The sequence below is a fragment of the Oryctolagus cuniculus genome, chromosome 6, assembly GCF_051225735.1.
Source record: "Oryctolagus cuniculus isolate XC-2025 breed Fujian yellow rabbit chromosome 6, ASM5122573v1, whole genome shotgun sequence".
NCBI classification, from domain to species: Eukaryota; Metazoa; Chordata; class Mammalia; order Lagomorpha; family Leporidae; genus Oryctolagus; species Oryctolagus cuniculus.
In genome coordinates, this window is record NC_142872.1 from 64979751 (window position 1) to 64993900 (window position 14150).

The following is a 14150-nucleotide window of genomic DNA, read 5'->3' on the forward strand; positions in this document are numbered from 1 at the left end:
AGGAAGGATTTAGATAGAAGGAACTGGTGGGGCAGAGGCGCCCAGCTGGTGTGGGGGTGTGGGTTGGGGGGCTGTTCCAGCTGGGGGGTGCGAGGAGCATGGCTCACTACCCTGCTGGGTAACAAGGTTTGAGGGCTACTGACTTGCCAGGAGGGTATCATCTGAGCTCATGTTGCCACCCAGGCCTCCACATTTTTAAAATTTACTATTTTTTAAAAGATTCATTTATTTGAAAGGCAGAGGAATAGAGAAGGAGAAGCAGAGGCAGAGAGAAGTCTTCCACCTACTGGTTCACTCCCCAAATGGCCACAACAGTCAGGGCTAGGCCACACCGAAGCCAGGAGCCAGGAGTTTTTCATGGTCTGCTACGTGAGTGCAGGAGCCCAAGCACTTGGGCCACCCTCTGCTGCTTTTCCAGGCACGATAGCAGGGAACTGGGTCAGAAGTGGAGCAGCTGGGACTCTAGCCAGCGGCCATATGTGATGCAGGTGCTGCAGACAGCTTAACTTGCTACGCCATGGTGCTGGCCCCAGGCCTCCAATTTCTTTTTAGGTAATACCCTTGCCATGCTGTGGCATAGCCAGTTAAGCCCCTTCCTGCAATGCTGGTATCCCACATGGGTGCCAGTTTGGGTCCTAGCTGCTCCACTTCTGATCCAGCTCCCTGATAATGCCTCTGGGAAAGCAGCAGAGGGTGGCCTAAGTGCTTGGGCCTCTGCACCCACGCAGCATACCAGGAGAAAGCTCCTGGCTCCTGGCCTGGGGCTGGCCCAGCCCTGGCCATTGCAGCCATTTTAGGGGAGTGAACCAGTGGATGGAAGATTTGTGTCTATCTCTCTCTAACTCTGCCTCTCAGACAAATAAATCTTTTTTTAAAAAATAGGTTCAGCATTACAGAAAAATTGTGAAGATACTTCTCTATTGACATGCATTAATATGATGCATTTATTTGTTAAAACTAATGAAACAATGCATTGTTTAAAGTTCATACTTGATATAGACTTCCTTAATTATACCTAAGTTCCTTTGTGTGTGTGTGTGTGTGTGTGTGTTAAAGATTATTTTGAAAGAGCTACAGAGAGAGGGAGAGACAGAAAGGGATCTTCCATTTGCTGGTTCATTCCCCAGATGGCTACAACAGCCAGGAGTGGGCCAGGCCAAAGCCAGGAGCTTCTTCCAGGCCTGCTACATGGATGCAAGGGCTCAAGCACTTGGGCCATCTTCCATCTGCTGCTCTTCCCAGGCCACTAGCAAGGAGCTGGATCTGTAGTGGAGCAGCCAGGACTCAAATTGGTGCGCACATGGGATGCGGTGTCAGGCGGCTTAACTTGCTCTGCCACACCACCGACTCCTGGTTCCTTGTTCTGTTCTGGATTCTGTATCAGCATCTAGTCTCACATCTTTGTGGGCTTCTCTGGACTGACTCCCAGACTTGTGTTGTGATGGTTCCCTGACGGTTTGAGGAACACGGTCAGGGATTCTGTAGAACTGTAGAACCGTATGGTGTCTGTTTGAGTCCTAGCTGCTGTGCTTCTGATGCAGCTCCCTGGGAAAGCAGCAGAAGATGGCCCAAGTTCTTGGGTCCCTGCACCTTTGTGAGAGACAGATGCAGTTCCAGGTTCCTGGCTTTGGTCTGGCTCTGGCCTGGCCATTGTGGCCATTCAAGGAGTGAACAGCAGATGGAAGACATCTGTAACTCTGCTTTTCAAATAAACTTTTTCTTTTTGCTAAAAACTATGGGTTGGTGGGTTTTTTTGTTTGTTGAGAGTCAGAGAAACAGAGTCCCTTAATGCCTGTAGTGGTTCAATGGCCAGGCTGGCCTGGGGCCAGGAGGTAGGAACTCAATCCAGGCCTCCCACGTAGGTGGCAGGGATTCAAGTAATTGGGCTATCATGTACTGCCTCTGAGGAACTGAACCAGCCAGGCACTCCGCTGGTAGACCAAATGGCCATCCCAGGTTATGGATTTTTTTTTTTTTTTTTTTTTAAAGAAAGACCACAGGTTGCCCAACAGGAAGGGGAATGAAGAGAGGGGGTATACCTCAGGGCTTAAAGGCGAAAGGAGTTGCTGGCAATGGTTAATTTCCCACCCACAGTGAAGTTCTCCATGAAGCAGAGTGGTTAAGATCGAAGGTAGATGGGGGGAAGATTGCACAACCAAACTACCAAGTTGACCTTTCTGTGCATCGGTTCCCTGACCTTGGGAGATAAATGCTCATGAGTGAGGTAGGGGTTGGCTGTTGTGGGGCAGCAGGTTAAGCCACTGCCTGCAATGCTGGTATCCCACACTAAAAACACCGGTTAGACTCCTGACTGCTCTGCTTCAGGTCCTGCTAATGTGCCTGGGAAAGCTGCAGACTATGGCTTAAATAACTGGCTCACGTCACACAGTGGGGAGAGCTGGATGAAGTTTCTGGGTCCTGGTTTCGGCTGTTGTGGCCATTTGGGAAGTGTGAAAGGCCACCACAAACACACCAAACACCAGAGTAAGGGAAAAGGTTTATTGTCGGGTGAGGGGAACCCGACAGGCTGCTGCCCCATGCACAGAACAGCAGCCTGTGCTGGAGAACAGGGCTTATATAGCTTTGCAGAGGTAAGGAAGTGGGAGCGGCAAATCCCATTAGGGTGGGTGTGGAGCTGACACTTGTGATTGGGCCACTTGGTCACCTGACTTCAAGCCAGGCTGGGCTTAGGAAGATGGCACTATTTTACTAACAAAGTGAACCAGCAGATGGAAGATCTCTCTCTCTCTCTCCACCTCTCCATCGTTCTGCCTTTCAAATAAATATAACTTTTTAAAAAAGAGCTAATGGAGCTACGAATTAGAACAATGGCTGTCACCTATTAAGAACTCAGTGGACACTAGCTATTTACTAGGAAACTGAAAGTTTGCCTGGAAGAAGAGATTTGAGTCTGATGATGCTTTCCCTTCCCTGGGAAAGGCAGGTACTTCCATTGTCACCTCAACTCTGCCAAAGTACAGTAGCCCCAACTTGCCTGCAGCTTCCACAGTTTCACTCTGTAGCCAATCCAAAATATCAAAAATAAGAAAACCCCAAATAAACAAGTCACAGATTTTCATTGCTCGTTTTGAGTAGTGCGATGCAATCTCGCTGTCCCCTGTGCCCTGCGCTTCGTTCAGCACATCCACACCATATATGCAACCTCCCGAACAGTGCAGTGCTGTCGCTTATAAAGTCCCAAGGCACAGGAACAATGATGCAGAAGATGCACCAGGCCATACAACGTGGGAGCAGGGGGTTAACACCATGGCATCACTGCAGGGCATACAGGAAAACATAGAATATGCTCGCCTCCGGTTCGGTACTGTCTACAGTCCCCGGCGCCCATTGCGGGGTTTGGAATTGATCCCCGCAGAGACGGGGATGGCTTTTTGTTCTGAGTGGACGCGCGCTTTCCCCTTTCATCCTCATACAGACTAGGAACCACATATACACCTAGGTGAGGACATGCTCGAATTGGCAGAGCCTGGTTCCCAGCGCCTGCTCTGGGGAGTCCCTGGCCTTGGCCCGGCCGCCCGAGCTTGTGCAGGGTAAGACTGAGTGGAAGTCTGCGATCTCAGTCCAGTCCCAGCCCAGTGACTTGCTGGGCGTCCTGGAGGCGGCGAGGACTTGGCCCGCGCGGAACCTTGGAGGCGCGGCTCGCGGCGCGGCCGGAGCGGCGGACCCGGCGGACCCGGCGGACAAGGGGGGCGGGGCGGCCGGGCCTGGGCGGGGCGGGAGGCGGAGGCGCCGCGTAGGCCCGGGAGGCCGGGCGGCCGGGCAGGGAGCGCGAGCCCCATGCGGCGCCGTTTGCCCCCACGATGTTCCCCTCCCGGAGGAAAGCGGCGCAGCTGCCCTGGGAGGACGGCAGGTGAGCGGCGGCGGCGGCCGGAGCGGGCCGCTCCTTTCGGGACCGCCCAGCGGAATCTGGGAGCCGGACGGAGCTCGTCGCGTCTCCCGTCTCCGCGGGTCTCTTGAGGGTCTGTGGTCCTCCCAGTGGGTCGCTGTGTGTAGGGTCTCTCGCTCCCCGTTTCTCTGGTCCTTCCTTTCCCATCATGCGTCTCCTTGCGTGTCCGTGTTTCTCCGCCGGCCTCTCCCGCCATCTGGCCGTGGGTCCGACTCGGTTGAGCCCGCGCAGTGGACCCCCGCCGTCGGCTCTTTCTCTCCTCTTCGAGGGTCTGTGTTGCCTTTCTCCGTGGCCTCGAGCTCGGCCTGTCTTCGCTCCTGCTTCCCCGGCCGTTGCAGAGGAACGCGCCGACAGCTCGGTCGGTTGCCGTGTGTGCGGCGTGGGCTGGCGCAGACCTTAGCTCCTGGCGGCTCGCGTTAACGCAGAATGGGGACAGCGGCACTTCCGGCTTCAGCCGTGTCCCCCAGGTTCTCACGAACACGGGGTAGTGATCTCCGCGCCTCATTCCCTTACTCGCCCTCGTTCGCCCGGCGCCGAAGACTGGGACTTAGTGGGCACAGCCATGTAGAGAGAGAGATCTGCTATCTGCTTCACTTCCCATGTGTCCCCAGTAGCCAGGCTGCACAGGCCCCACCAGGTCGAAACCTGGCCTGGAACTCTCACGTAGGTGGCAGGGCCCCGGGCGCTGGAGCCACCACTGCTGCCTCCCATGGTGTGCATTTGCAGGAAGCAGAGCCGGGACTGGAACGTAGGCACCCCAGAACCGGGACTGGAACGTAGGCACCCCAACATGGTATGCAGTTGTCCCAAGCTGTCTTTTTTGTTTTTTTAAGATTTTTAAAATTTATTTGAAAGTCAGAGTTACACAGAGAGAGGAGAAGCGGAGAGGGGTCTTCCATCTGCTGGTTCACTCCCCAATTGGCTGCAGCGATCTGAACCCAGGAGCCAGGAGCTTCCTCCGGGTCTCCCATGTGGGTGCAGGGGCCCAAGGACTTGGGCCATCTTCCACTGCTTTCCCAGGCCATAGCAGAGAGCTGGATCGGAAGAGCAGCCGGGACTAGAACCGATGCCCATATGGGATGCCAGCACTTCAGGCCAGGGCTTTGACCCGCTGCGCCACAGTACTGGCCCCCCAGACAGTGTCTTGACCACTGCACCAACCCTGTGTCCCAAGAATCCTATTTAATTATGTGACAGAACAGAGCACTTAATCTTTCTGCCCTCAGCCTGTCCATCTCTCTCCCAGGGATTATCATATCTGTACGCTGCAGAGGCCTTGTGGGGATTAGCGGAGATCATATATGCAAAACCCTTGGCATAGGGCTTACGCCTCCACAGGGGAGGTGACAGTTACCTTGGCACTTTTGAGGTGCCGTAACCAAAGCAGCTGGGTCGTCCAGATCTTGTGTCACAAGGGTTTGAATGAGAGAAGAAAGGAAAAGGTATTGGAGGTGTTTCTGTTTTCAATCCCTTTCCATGACTGTTCCCAGAAAATTTACCAGGGCCAGTTCTGTGCCCCTGACACGGGTGCAAGCACCCGTGCCACAGCTGCAGGCTGGGGTGACAGTTGAATGCTGGCTCTGGAGCCAGGCTGCCTGGGTCGGAATCCACCTCTTAGTAGCCCTGGTCAGTGACTGATAAAGGAGACAAAGCCTCATCTGGACAGCCCCTCAGAACCAGGTGGCCTGGGCCTGGCAGAGCTGGGTCCGCAGATGCGCGGCTCGCCACCAGGTGGCGCCAGGAGCAGCTGTTCGCAGTGTCCACTGGCTCCTTTCGGGCGCTCAGCAGTCTGGGTCCTTAGAGCACAGGGTGAGTGTCTGTGAGGAGGTGATCCTGGTAGGGAGTGGAACCCGGAGGGAGGGAACGGAGCGTGAAAGTGCATGCAGGCCCAGAGCACGCCAGGCTCCTGGGTAATGCCCACTACTTCTCCCAAAGGAGGGATACGATCCCATATCTGTCTCCCCCGCCTTCGCCCCGCCCCGAGAAGGAGCCCAGAGGGCGAGGGAGGCTCTGTAGAGCTTCCAGCCTTCCCAGACCACTTGCGGGCCTGGCCTCTGCGCCTGTGCGGCGGAAGCCACCTCCACAGGACGACGGGGGGTAAGTGAGAGGCCCTGAGATGGCGTCCTAGCGGGCCTCGCTGTGTGGAAGGCCAGGCCGGGCTGCACGGCTGCTGGCTTCTAGGTTGGCAGTTGTGTCTCTAGAAGTTGTTGGTCTGGCTTTCGTGTGTGGCTGAAAGGGTGCCCTGACAGCTTTACCCTGCCTGTAACTTGCTTAGCGAGCCCTCTGCTGTGTGGCCTGTGCACTGGGACCGCAGACAGGAATCTACATGGCCCGACAAGCCGGTTACACGTGACACCAAAGGGAAGGCCCGAGGAGAGGACATGGTGGAGGGGGCAGTGCTGGCCGTGGGCCGGGACTTCCAGGCGGGTAAAGAAGGCCACTCGCGGTGAAGGAGCAGGCCGGGTGGGGGAAGGCAGCTGGGTGGCCTGTGTCTTATAAACTGGGGAAGATCACAGCATTGGTGGGCATTGGTGGGCTTGGTGGGCGGCGTTAGGTCCAAGGGGCACTTAGGCCGGGGAGCACACACGCCTGGTAGCTAACTGCTGAGCTGTAGGAGTTGCAAGGGGGTTGCTTTGCAGTGTTTTGGGACTGGGAGGAAGCATAGAAGAGGTTGCCCTCCTCTGGGTTCTTACCCTGTAGGCAGGCCCAGGAACCAGGCGCATTTCAGCCGTTTCTCTGTTAGCCAGAAGAACAGACCCCACATCAGCCCCGTGTCTGAGATACTCAGTCTCTGAGATGAGCCTGGGTGCTCTAGCCAGCCCTTGTCTTCCTTCCCTCTTGGGTCCCTCATTCCTTTGTCACATGGGCTGTCACTGAGACTTGTCCGGTGAACCGCTCCTGTCCATTCGGGCCTTTCGCTGCTGGTCACCTCGCCTGGGCCTGATGCCAGCTCGTGTCCCTGTCTTGCGGGGGGGGGGTTTCTGGGATGAAGCCAGGCCTTCTGCTGGGGTGAAGGTGCTGGAAGCAGGTTTGGGAGCAGTGGGCCGCACCTCTCTGAGGTGGGGCTGCTGCCTTTGACTCTGGACGTCGAGCCACTGTGGTGGGGAGGGCAGGTGCACTGAGGAAGCAGGGCAGCTCTGCCGCCTGGAAACGGAGGGCTTCCCTGGAGGGGGTGGGGCACGGCGGGGCCTCCAGTGGGGGGCAGGTGTCTGAGCCCAGTAGAAGTCTCAGCAAGAGCGTCCCAGTTGCTTCTGCACTAATTCCAAGGCGCTTGGAGGGATCAGTCACATGTGCCCCACCTGTCGGGAGGCCAGAGGCCCTGCCTGGCCCTGTCCGCCCGACTTCGTCCCTGCTCTTGTCCCAGGTCCAGGTTGCTCCCCAGCGGCCTCTCCCGGAAGTGCTCCGTCTTCCACCTCTTCGTTGCCTGTCTCTTATTGGGCTTCTTCCCCCTACTCTGGCTGCAGCTCAGCTGCTCCGGGGACGTGGCCCGGACAGCCGGGGGACAGGGACAGGAGACCCCGGGCCCACCCCGGGCCTGCCCTCCAGAGCCACCTCCTGAGCTCTGGGAAGAAGATGCGTCCTGGGGCCCTCACCGCCTGGCCGTGCTGGTGCCCTTCCGTGAACGCTTCGAGGAGCTCCTGGTCTTTGTGCCCCACATGCACCGCTTCCTGAGCCGGAAGAAGATCCAGCACCACATCTATGTGCTCAACCAGGTGGATCACTTCAGGTAGGGACTGCCTCCTGACCCCACGCCCCATCCCCTGGGCCCCCCGCCCTTGCCTGGCAGCAGCCCGGGGCCCCGGGAACCTCAGACCTGTGGCAGGCCACCTGGTGCAGTGGCGGGAGGCGGGAGGCGCAGCCCCTCTCACTGAGGAACTTTGGGGAGGGCCCTGATCTAGTCTCCGTGTTAAATGGCTGTTTCTGAGCATCTGGGGAAAAACACACTCAGGGTGGTACACATCCTGCCACTGGGTGTGCAGGGATTGCACACGCATGGGCAAGTAAGCAGGAGGTTCTGCAGGGGTGCCAGCTGGGGGTCCTTGAACTCAGGGCACTTCCCAGGGAGGGTCAGAGCCCACCAGATTGCCCCCTCCTCCAGACACCAGTAGCGAGGTCCAGCCTGGGCAGCTCTGACCTGCCAGCTGCCCGTCAGGGTTCCCACAGTTCCCTCCTCGAGATGGTGAATTACTAGAGCGTCTCGCGGGGCTTGGGGAGGCACTGTGCTTACCCTCACCAGTTTATCGTAAAGGAAATACTAAAAGCTACAAATGAGCAGCCAGAGGAGGTAGGACACAAGGTGGCGAGTGCAGAAGCTTCCGTCCCTGTTGAGTGGGTGCACACCCTCGGCTCGTGAAGGACTTCTTGTTCACCTTCCTGTGGGCTATCGTGTGTTCAGACGCTCCATGAACCGTGTCCTTTGGGGTCTGATGGTTTGTTTTAAAGATTTATTTATTTATTTAAAGGCAGAGTTAGAGAGAGAGAGATCGATCTTCCATCTGCTGGTTCACTCCCCAGAAGGCCACAATGCCTAGGGCTGGGTCAAGCCAAAGTCAGGAGCCAGGAGCTTCATCTGGATCTCCCACGTGGGTGGCAGGGGCCAAACACTTGGGCCGTCTGCTGCTTTTCCTAGGCCATTAGCAGGGTGTTGGCTCGGAAGTGGGGCAGCCGGGACTTGAAGTGACATCCAGGTGGAACGCAAGTGTCTTGGCTTAGCCTGCTGCACCACGATGCCGCTCCCCCCACCCCACCCTTTTGGTCTTTATGGAGACTTCATTGCATAGGCATCATTGAAGCATGGACAGCCGTGTGGAAACGTGATTGGATTGGACAAAAGGGGTCTGAGCTAATGCCAATAATCTGAGGGGACAACCCAGCAAGGCCTCTCTGGGCAGTGTTCCTTCCTTCTCGATTCTGAAGTGAGGGGGCTTATGACCCACTGCCATCAGAAAGGGAGTTTCTTTTTGTCTGTTCATATTTATTTGAGAGAAAGAGAAACTATCTTCCATCTCCTGGCTTATTCCCTGGCTTTGACCAGGCCAGATGAAAGCCGGGAGCCAGGAACTCCATCCAGGTCCCCGACGTGGGTGGCAGGGACTCAAGCCCATGAGCCATGACCTGCTGCCTCCCAGGTGCACATTAGCAGGAAGCTGGATCAGAAGCATTGTAGCCAGGCCTCGAACCAGCCACTCCACTATGGGCTGCAGGTGTACTAAGCGGTGCCTTAACCCCTGTGCCACAGTGCCCTCCCCAGACCAGATAATTTCTTCATAGCCAGCTCCAAGACAGAAGGGTGGGAGAAGATTAAAGTGGGACATGCCTTGGGGCAGAGAAATTCTAGTTTGTGTGGCCTGTCTTAGAGCTAAGAGCCAGGAACCATGGACAAAAGCCAAAATATATAAGCTGTAGTGTCACACTGCTGTGTGCGGGGTAGATTATTCCAGGACAAGAGACAACGCCAGAGGCCCAGCCGATGGTCACTGCAGCGTCTGGGATGACCAGGTGTGGTAGCAGGAGGAGGCGGAGAGAAGGGAGGAGGGGAAAGCACAGATGGTGCAAGGGAGGGTCAAGGCCGTGGCTTTAAAGCTGTCCACAGCCTGGCGCTGCCTGAAGTCCTCACTCTCACCAAAACTGCGCCCCTCTGTGGTCATCGCACACTCCCACCCTGCCTCCTTGGGAGAGACTCAGACACTTGAGTCCTTGGATCCTCCCCCTCTCCAGCCCCAGGCCCAGTCTCCTCACCCTGCCCGGAGTCTACAGCCCTCCCAGAAATCTCTCCCTCCCGTCCCCCTCAGCCCCCAGCCCCCAGCCCCGTCCTGCCTGGCCTAACCCCGGCTTGACCGAATCTGACTCTGCCTGCTCTGCACTGCCCCTGGGCAGCTGGGGGTGGCCCCCGACACTGCCCATCGCTGTTTGGCTCCCTGACCCTGAGCGCTGACCCAAGAAGGCACTCAGTCCTGCCGGAAGCCTCGTGTCCCGCCAGCCTGTCTGCAGCTGGTGCTCAGCCCCTGTGCTCCTGCCCTCTAGGGCGGCTGTCCTAGCTCCTGCCGCCCTTGGACACTGCACCCCTCTCCCTCCCTGACGGCACCCCAGCACGTGGCCCTGTCCTGGAGTGTTCACACCAGCACATGGCTGTACTGAAACTGCTCCATTCTGAAGTGAGAAAGACAGCCCCGACCCCCCAGCGCCCACAGCGCCCAGTCACCGCGCTTCTTTCCCCTTTGCTCCCTCCTTCTCTCGTGGACCTGTTGCACCCAGATGCTCACCCCCAGCGCGCAGCTGAGCCGGCTGTCTTGAGATCACCTCCACCCTGTAAACCCCAAGGCCATCCCGAGCCAAGTGGACGGCGCGGACGGCTCCTTCCCTCCCAACACACCTCCACCTGGCGAGTGGGACAGCCCTCGCCGACCAGCCCTGCTCACCCCCTGGGCTGGTTCTGCCCCATCTCCCTCAGCTCAGCACTGGTGCCCCCTGGGCTCAGTGCTTGATGTCAGCCCCGCTTCTAGTTGTGGTCACTCACTGTCTAGGCGCGTGGCTTTATCTCCCGTCTCCCTGCTGCTTCCTGGGTCTGCTCTCCCTTCCTGGGCTACAGACCTCTCTCCCGAAGCCCAGACTTGCACATCCAGCTGCCCGGGCAGCCTTGCACTCGGTGCCCTCTGAGGCCTCGGCTTGACATGCTCACAGCTGAGTTTCTGATGGCCCACTCCACCCTGGTCCTGCTTCCCACCTTGCCCTTCCCGTTCCAGGAAATGGAACTCCATGCCCCCAGTGGGCCAGGCTGAAGCCAGGAGCCAGGAACTCCATGTGGGTCCCCTGCACACATGGTGGGGACTCAAGTACTTGGGCCATCATTTGCCACCTCCTGGAGTGCACGTCAGAAGGAAGCTGCATCCGAAGCAGAGCTAGGACTTGAACCAGGCCCTCTGATGTGGGATGCAGGCATCCCAGGAAGGGACTTCATTGCCTTGCCAAACTCCCCACTGTCCTCTCCCCGTCTGCCTGCTTACGTATTTATGAGAATTTCCGCTCCCTGAGGGCAGGGCTTTGCATTCTCAGTGCTGTGTCTCCGGTGCTGACCAGGGTCTGGCACATAGCAGGTACTCAGTAAGCACTGGAGAGATGAGTGGAGCGGAGTCAGCACTGTGCCAGGGCGGGAGCCAGTTCGCCACCCCCACCCTGCCTTGGCCGCCCTACACAGGTTCAACCGGGCAGCGCTCATCAACGTGGGCTTCCTGGAGAGCAGCAACAGCACAGACTACATCGCCATGCACGACGTGGACCTGCTGCCTCTCAACGAGGAGCTGGACTATGGCTTCCCCGAGGCTGGGCCCTTCCACGTGGCCTCCCCGGAGCTCCACCCACTCTACCACTACAAGACCTACGTGGGCGGCATCCTGCTGCTCTCCAAGCAGCACTACCAGCTGGTGAGGCCCCGGGGAGGCGGTCAGGAGCCAGAGCAGTGCCTCCAGGCCGGCAGCAGCCAGAGATGTGAGAGGAACAGGAGTGAACAGGCGGCTGCTGCAGAAACAGAAGCCCCGGTGTCACAGAGAGCAGGGGCGGGAGGCCTGGCTTCGGGCATGGGTGACCCCGCCTGGCAGTGTGCGCAGGACTCGGTCTCTGCCCTCCGCCAGCTCTGCCGTCTGGCACTGGGTTTATTTTCAGGCGTGCAGGACAGGAGCTTGTGACTGCAGTTGTAGGCATCGAGGCCTCATCAGGTGGAAGAGGGAGTCCCCTTCCCAGCAGCCCAGCCAGGAGTCCCAGCCCTGAGCCACACTGGCTCCTGATTGGGCCAGCCTGAGGCCTGGCCCCATCCTGGAGTCAGTGTAGCTGGGGGCTCGGGGGTGGTGCGCTGGGAGGAGCTTAGGCCGGGGGCTTCTGTATCTACACACCATGGCTGAAGCCCCTGGATGGGTGCAAAAGCAGGTGTCATCACAGGCCTGGCACGCAGGAAGAGCTGTGGGAGTGTGGGGAGGAGGCAGAAGTCGGTAGGCCTTGGCCCTGCAGCTGGTCCGTGGCTGCCCTGAGAGGTCCCCTGCCAGTCGGGTGGTCTGAGATGCTGATCGTCCCCACAAGGCCAAGACCAGGGAGAGGGACTGGGATATGCTGAGTGTCCATCTGCCCCGAACCCGCAGGGGGCAGCCGGCATTCACCAGGCTCAGGCTGGGCGGGAGGAGAGCAGCTGGGGTGAGTGACACTGCCCGTCTCTGGCAGTGTAACGGGATGTCCAACCGCTTCTGGGGCTGGGGCCGCGAGGACGACGAGTTCTACCGGCGCATCAAAGGAGCTGGGCTCCAGGTGAGCAGCCCTGGGTTCCCTCCTCACCCTGGGTGACACCTGCCCCCACCCCACCCCGACCCTGACCTGCGGGGTCATCTCACCAGTCCTTGCCCTCTGTACTCCATCTGCTTATCTGAGGATGGGAATCCTGTGGCCTCCCAGCGGGCACTGGGGCCCTGAGGAGCTCATGGTGGGGGCCAGGACTCCAGTAGGGGTGGCCTGACCCCGCTGTCTTTGGCCTCCTTAGCTTTTCCGCCCTTCGGGGATCACAACTGGGTACAAGACTTTTCGCCACCTGCATGACCCTGCCTGGAGGAAGAGGGACCAGAAGCGCATCGCAGCCCAAAAACAGGTGCCGGCTGGTTTCCCCGGGTGGTAGGTGGGGCTGTGGGGGCCCAGCAGGCCCGAGCTGCTCACCAGGCCCTCCGCGGGCCCTCTTGGCCCAATGCTCCCTTGCAGGGCCCAGGTCAGTAGGTAGGCATTCATCTCAAACTGTGTTTGGCTCTGCCCTCTGGTGGGCGTCCTGGGCACTGTGGGTCAGCCTAGACCTCAGGGTCCACACAGACCGGGAGGTGGGGTAGGCTCAACCGAGGGTGCCAGAATCCCAGGGGGACCCCTGAAATGGGTCTTCTCCAGCAGGCCTGTTCTCCCAACAGGCAGGTCCTCGCTTCCCTGTCCACCCGTGCCCACAGCCTCAGGCAGGGGTCCTGTCTGTGGGGAGCACAGGCCCCCCGACCACAGGCTGTGCAGGATTGCTGGGCGGCACCCCCGAAGCCCCGAGTACATGCTCTCTCCTCCATCCCTTCCCAGGAGCAGTTCAAGGTGGACCGGGAGGGAGGCCTGAGCACTGTGCGCTACCGCGTGGATTCTCGAACAGCCCTGTCGGTGGCCGGGGCCCCCTGCACCGTCCTCAACATCATGTTGGACTGTGACAAGGCCGCCACCCCCTGGTGCACGTTCAGCTGAGGTGCTTGACAGGAAAGAAGGCCACGCTGACAGTCATGGAATGAAGCCTCAAGCCTTGGGCCCAGCTCTGATAGGCAGTGGAGTGGCCCCTCGCCCCTGCCAGCCAGCTCCATGTGGGTGGCAGCCCAGCCCCCAGAGGCAGGCTTGAGCTGGGACGCGACACAGGGACGCTGCTGGCAGTAGACAGTGATTCACTGGAGAGGGGCCGGGCAGTGGCTCCTCACTGGGGCTCTCCCCGCCCTGCCCTGCCCTCCTGTGTGCTGTGACCGTGGGCAGTGGGCAAGGCTGAGTACAGCGACCTCCAGTCAACCTCACCTCGTTCCTTCCCATTCAGAAGCCTGGGAGGCGTGGGACTGCAGAGAGCGAGCACTGGACCCACAGAAGGGCACAGCCCACGCCGGCTCTGGCTGCTGGTGGCCACGCAGGAATGTGGCCTGGAGTCACCTGACTTCCACAAGAAACTGGAATGCTGGATTACTCAGTGAAATCTGGTTTTTAAGTGATAGCAACTAACTGAAACTTGAAAAAAGTATGGCAGGCTGGACGAGTGCTGGCTCGTTGGTTTGTCACCTTTGACTGAGGGAGGGGAGGCGGAGAACCAACTCAGTTATGAGCCGGCCAGGGCTTGGGGTGGGGCAGGGGCCAGGGCCAGCGGGGCCAGGTAGGAGGAGAAGCCAGGGGCTCGGGGTCTGGGACCACCTCCTCCCCACCCTCTGGGCTCCGTGGCTGCCCCCCTGGGGTCTGAGCCCCTGCAGGCTCCACCTGGCTGTGCTGTGATGGGGGAGGGTGCTTCACCCTGCCTCTGAAGGAAGGCTGTGCTGCAGACCAACAGGCCAAGGCTTACAGGAGGGGGAGTAGGACGGGGAGAGTCCCGCCGTGCCCCCAAGGCATAAGGGGAGAGGACCTGTGACCTCCGTGGAGCATGAAGAAGGCCAAGGGAGACCATGGAGTTAGGGTGTGGGCTTGGGGGAAACCTACAAGGCAGTAGACTTTGGAAGATTTG

At 58.9% G+C, this 14150-nt stretch overlaps 1 protein-coding gene across 4 annotated transcripts; it reads left to right on the forward strand.

Annotated features, from left to right (window-relative positions):
• The first annotated feature begins 3714 nt into the window (after positions 1-3714).
• B4GALT7 (beta-1,4-galactosyltransferase 7) lies at positions 3715-13691 on the forward strand. 4 transcript variants are annotated; one of them, XM_089335162.1, is made up of 7 exons: positions 3715-3871; positions 5843-6004; positions 7272-7634; positions 11103-11328; positions 12116-12199; positions 12429-12533; positions 12992-13691. In XM_089335162.1, the coding sequence occupies exons 1-7, from the start codon at positions 3822-3824 to the stop codon at positions 13145-13147; spliced, it is 1146 nt and encodes a 381-aa protein (XP_089191288.1). In that variant the 5' UTR covers positions 3715-3821; the 3' UTR covers positions 13148-13691. The 4 variants fall into 4 exon arrangements, with proteins under 4 accessions (XP_089191288.1, XP_002710478.1, XP_089191289.1 ...); XM_089335163.1 differs by having other exon boundaries at positions 3722-5716; XM_089335164.1 differs by lacking the exon at positions 3715-3871 and adding an exon at positions 4639-4700.
• Positions 13692-14150: the final 459 nt, after the last annotated feature.

Coding starts and splice junctions, on each gene's coding strand:
- B4GALT7 (XM_089335162.1), top strand. CDS start 3,822: ATGTTCCCCTCCCGGAGGAAAGCGGCGCAGCTGCCCTGGGAGGACGGC. Junction 6,005..7,271: donor CCTCCACAGGACGACGGGGG/GTAAGTGAGAGG, acceptor CTCTTGTCCCAG/GTCCAGGTTGCTCCCCAGCG. Junction 11,329..12,115: donor CCAAGCAGCACTACCAGCTG/GTGAGGCCCCGG, acceptor CGTCTCTGGCAG/TGTAACGGGATGTCCAACCG.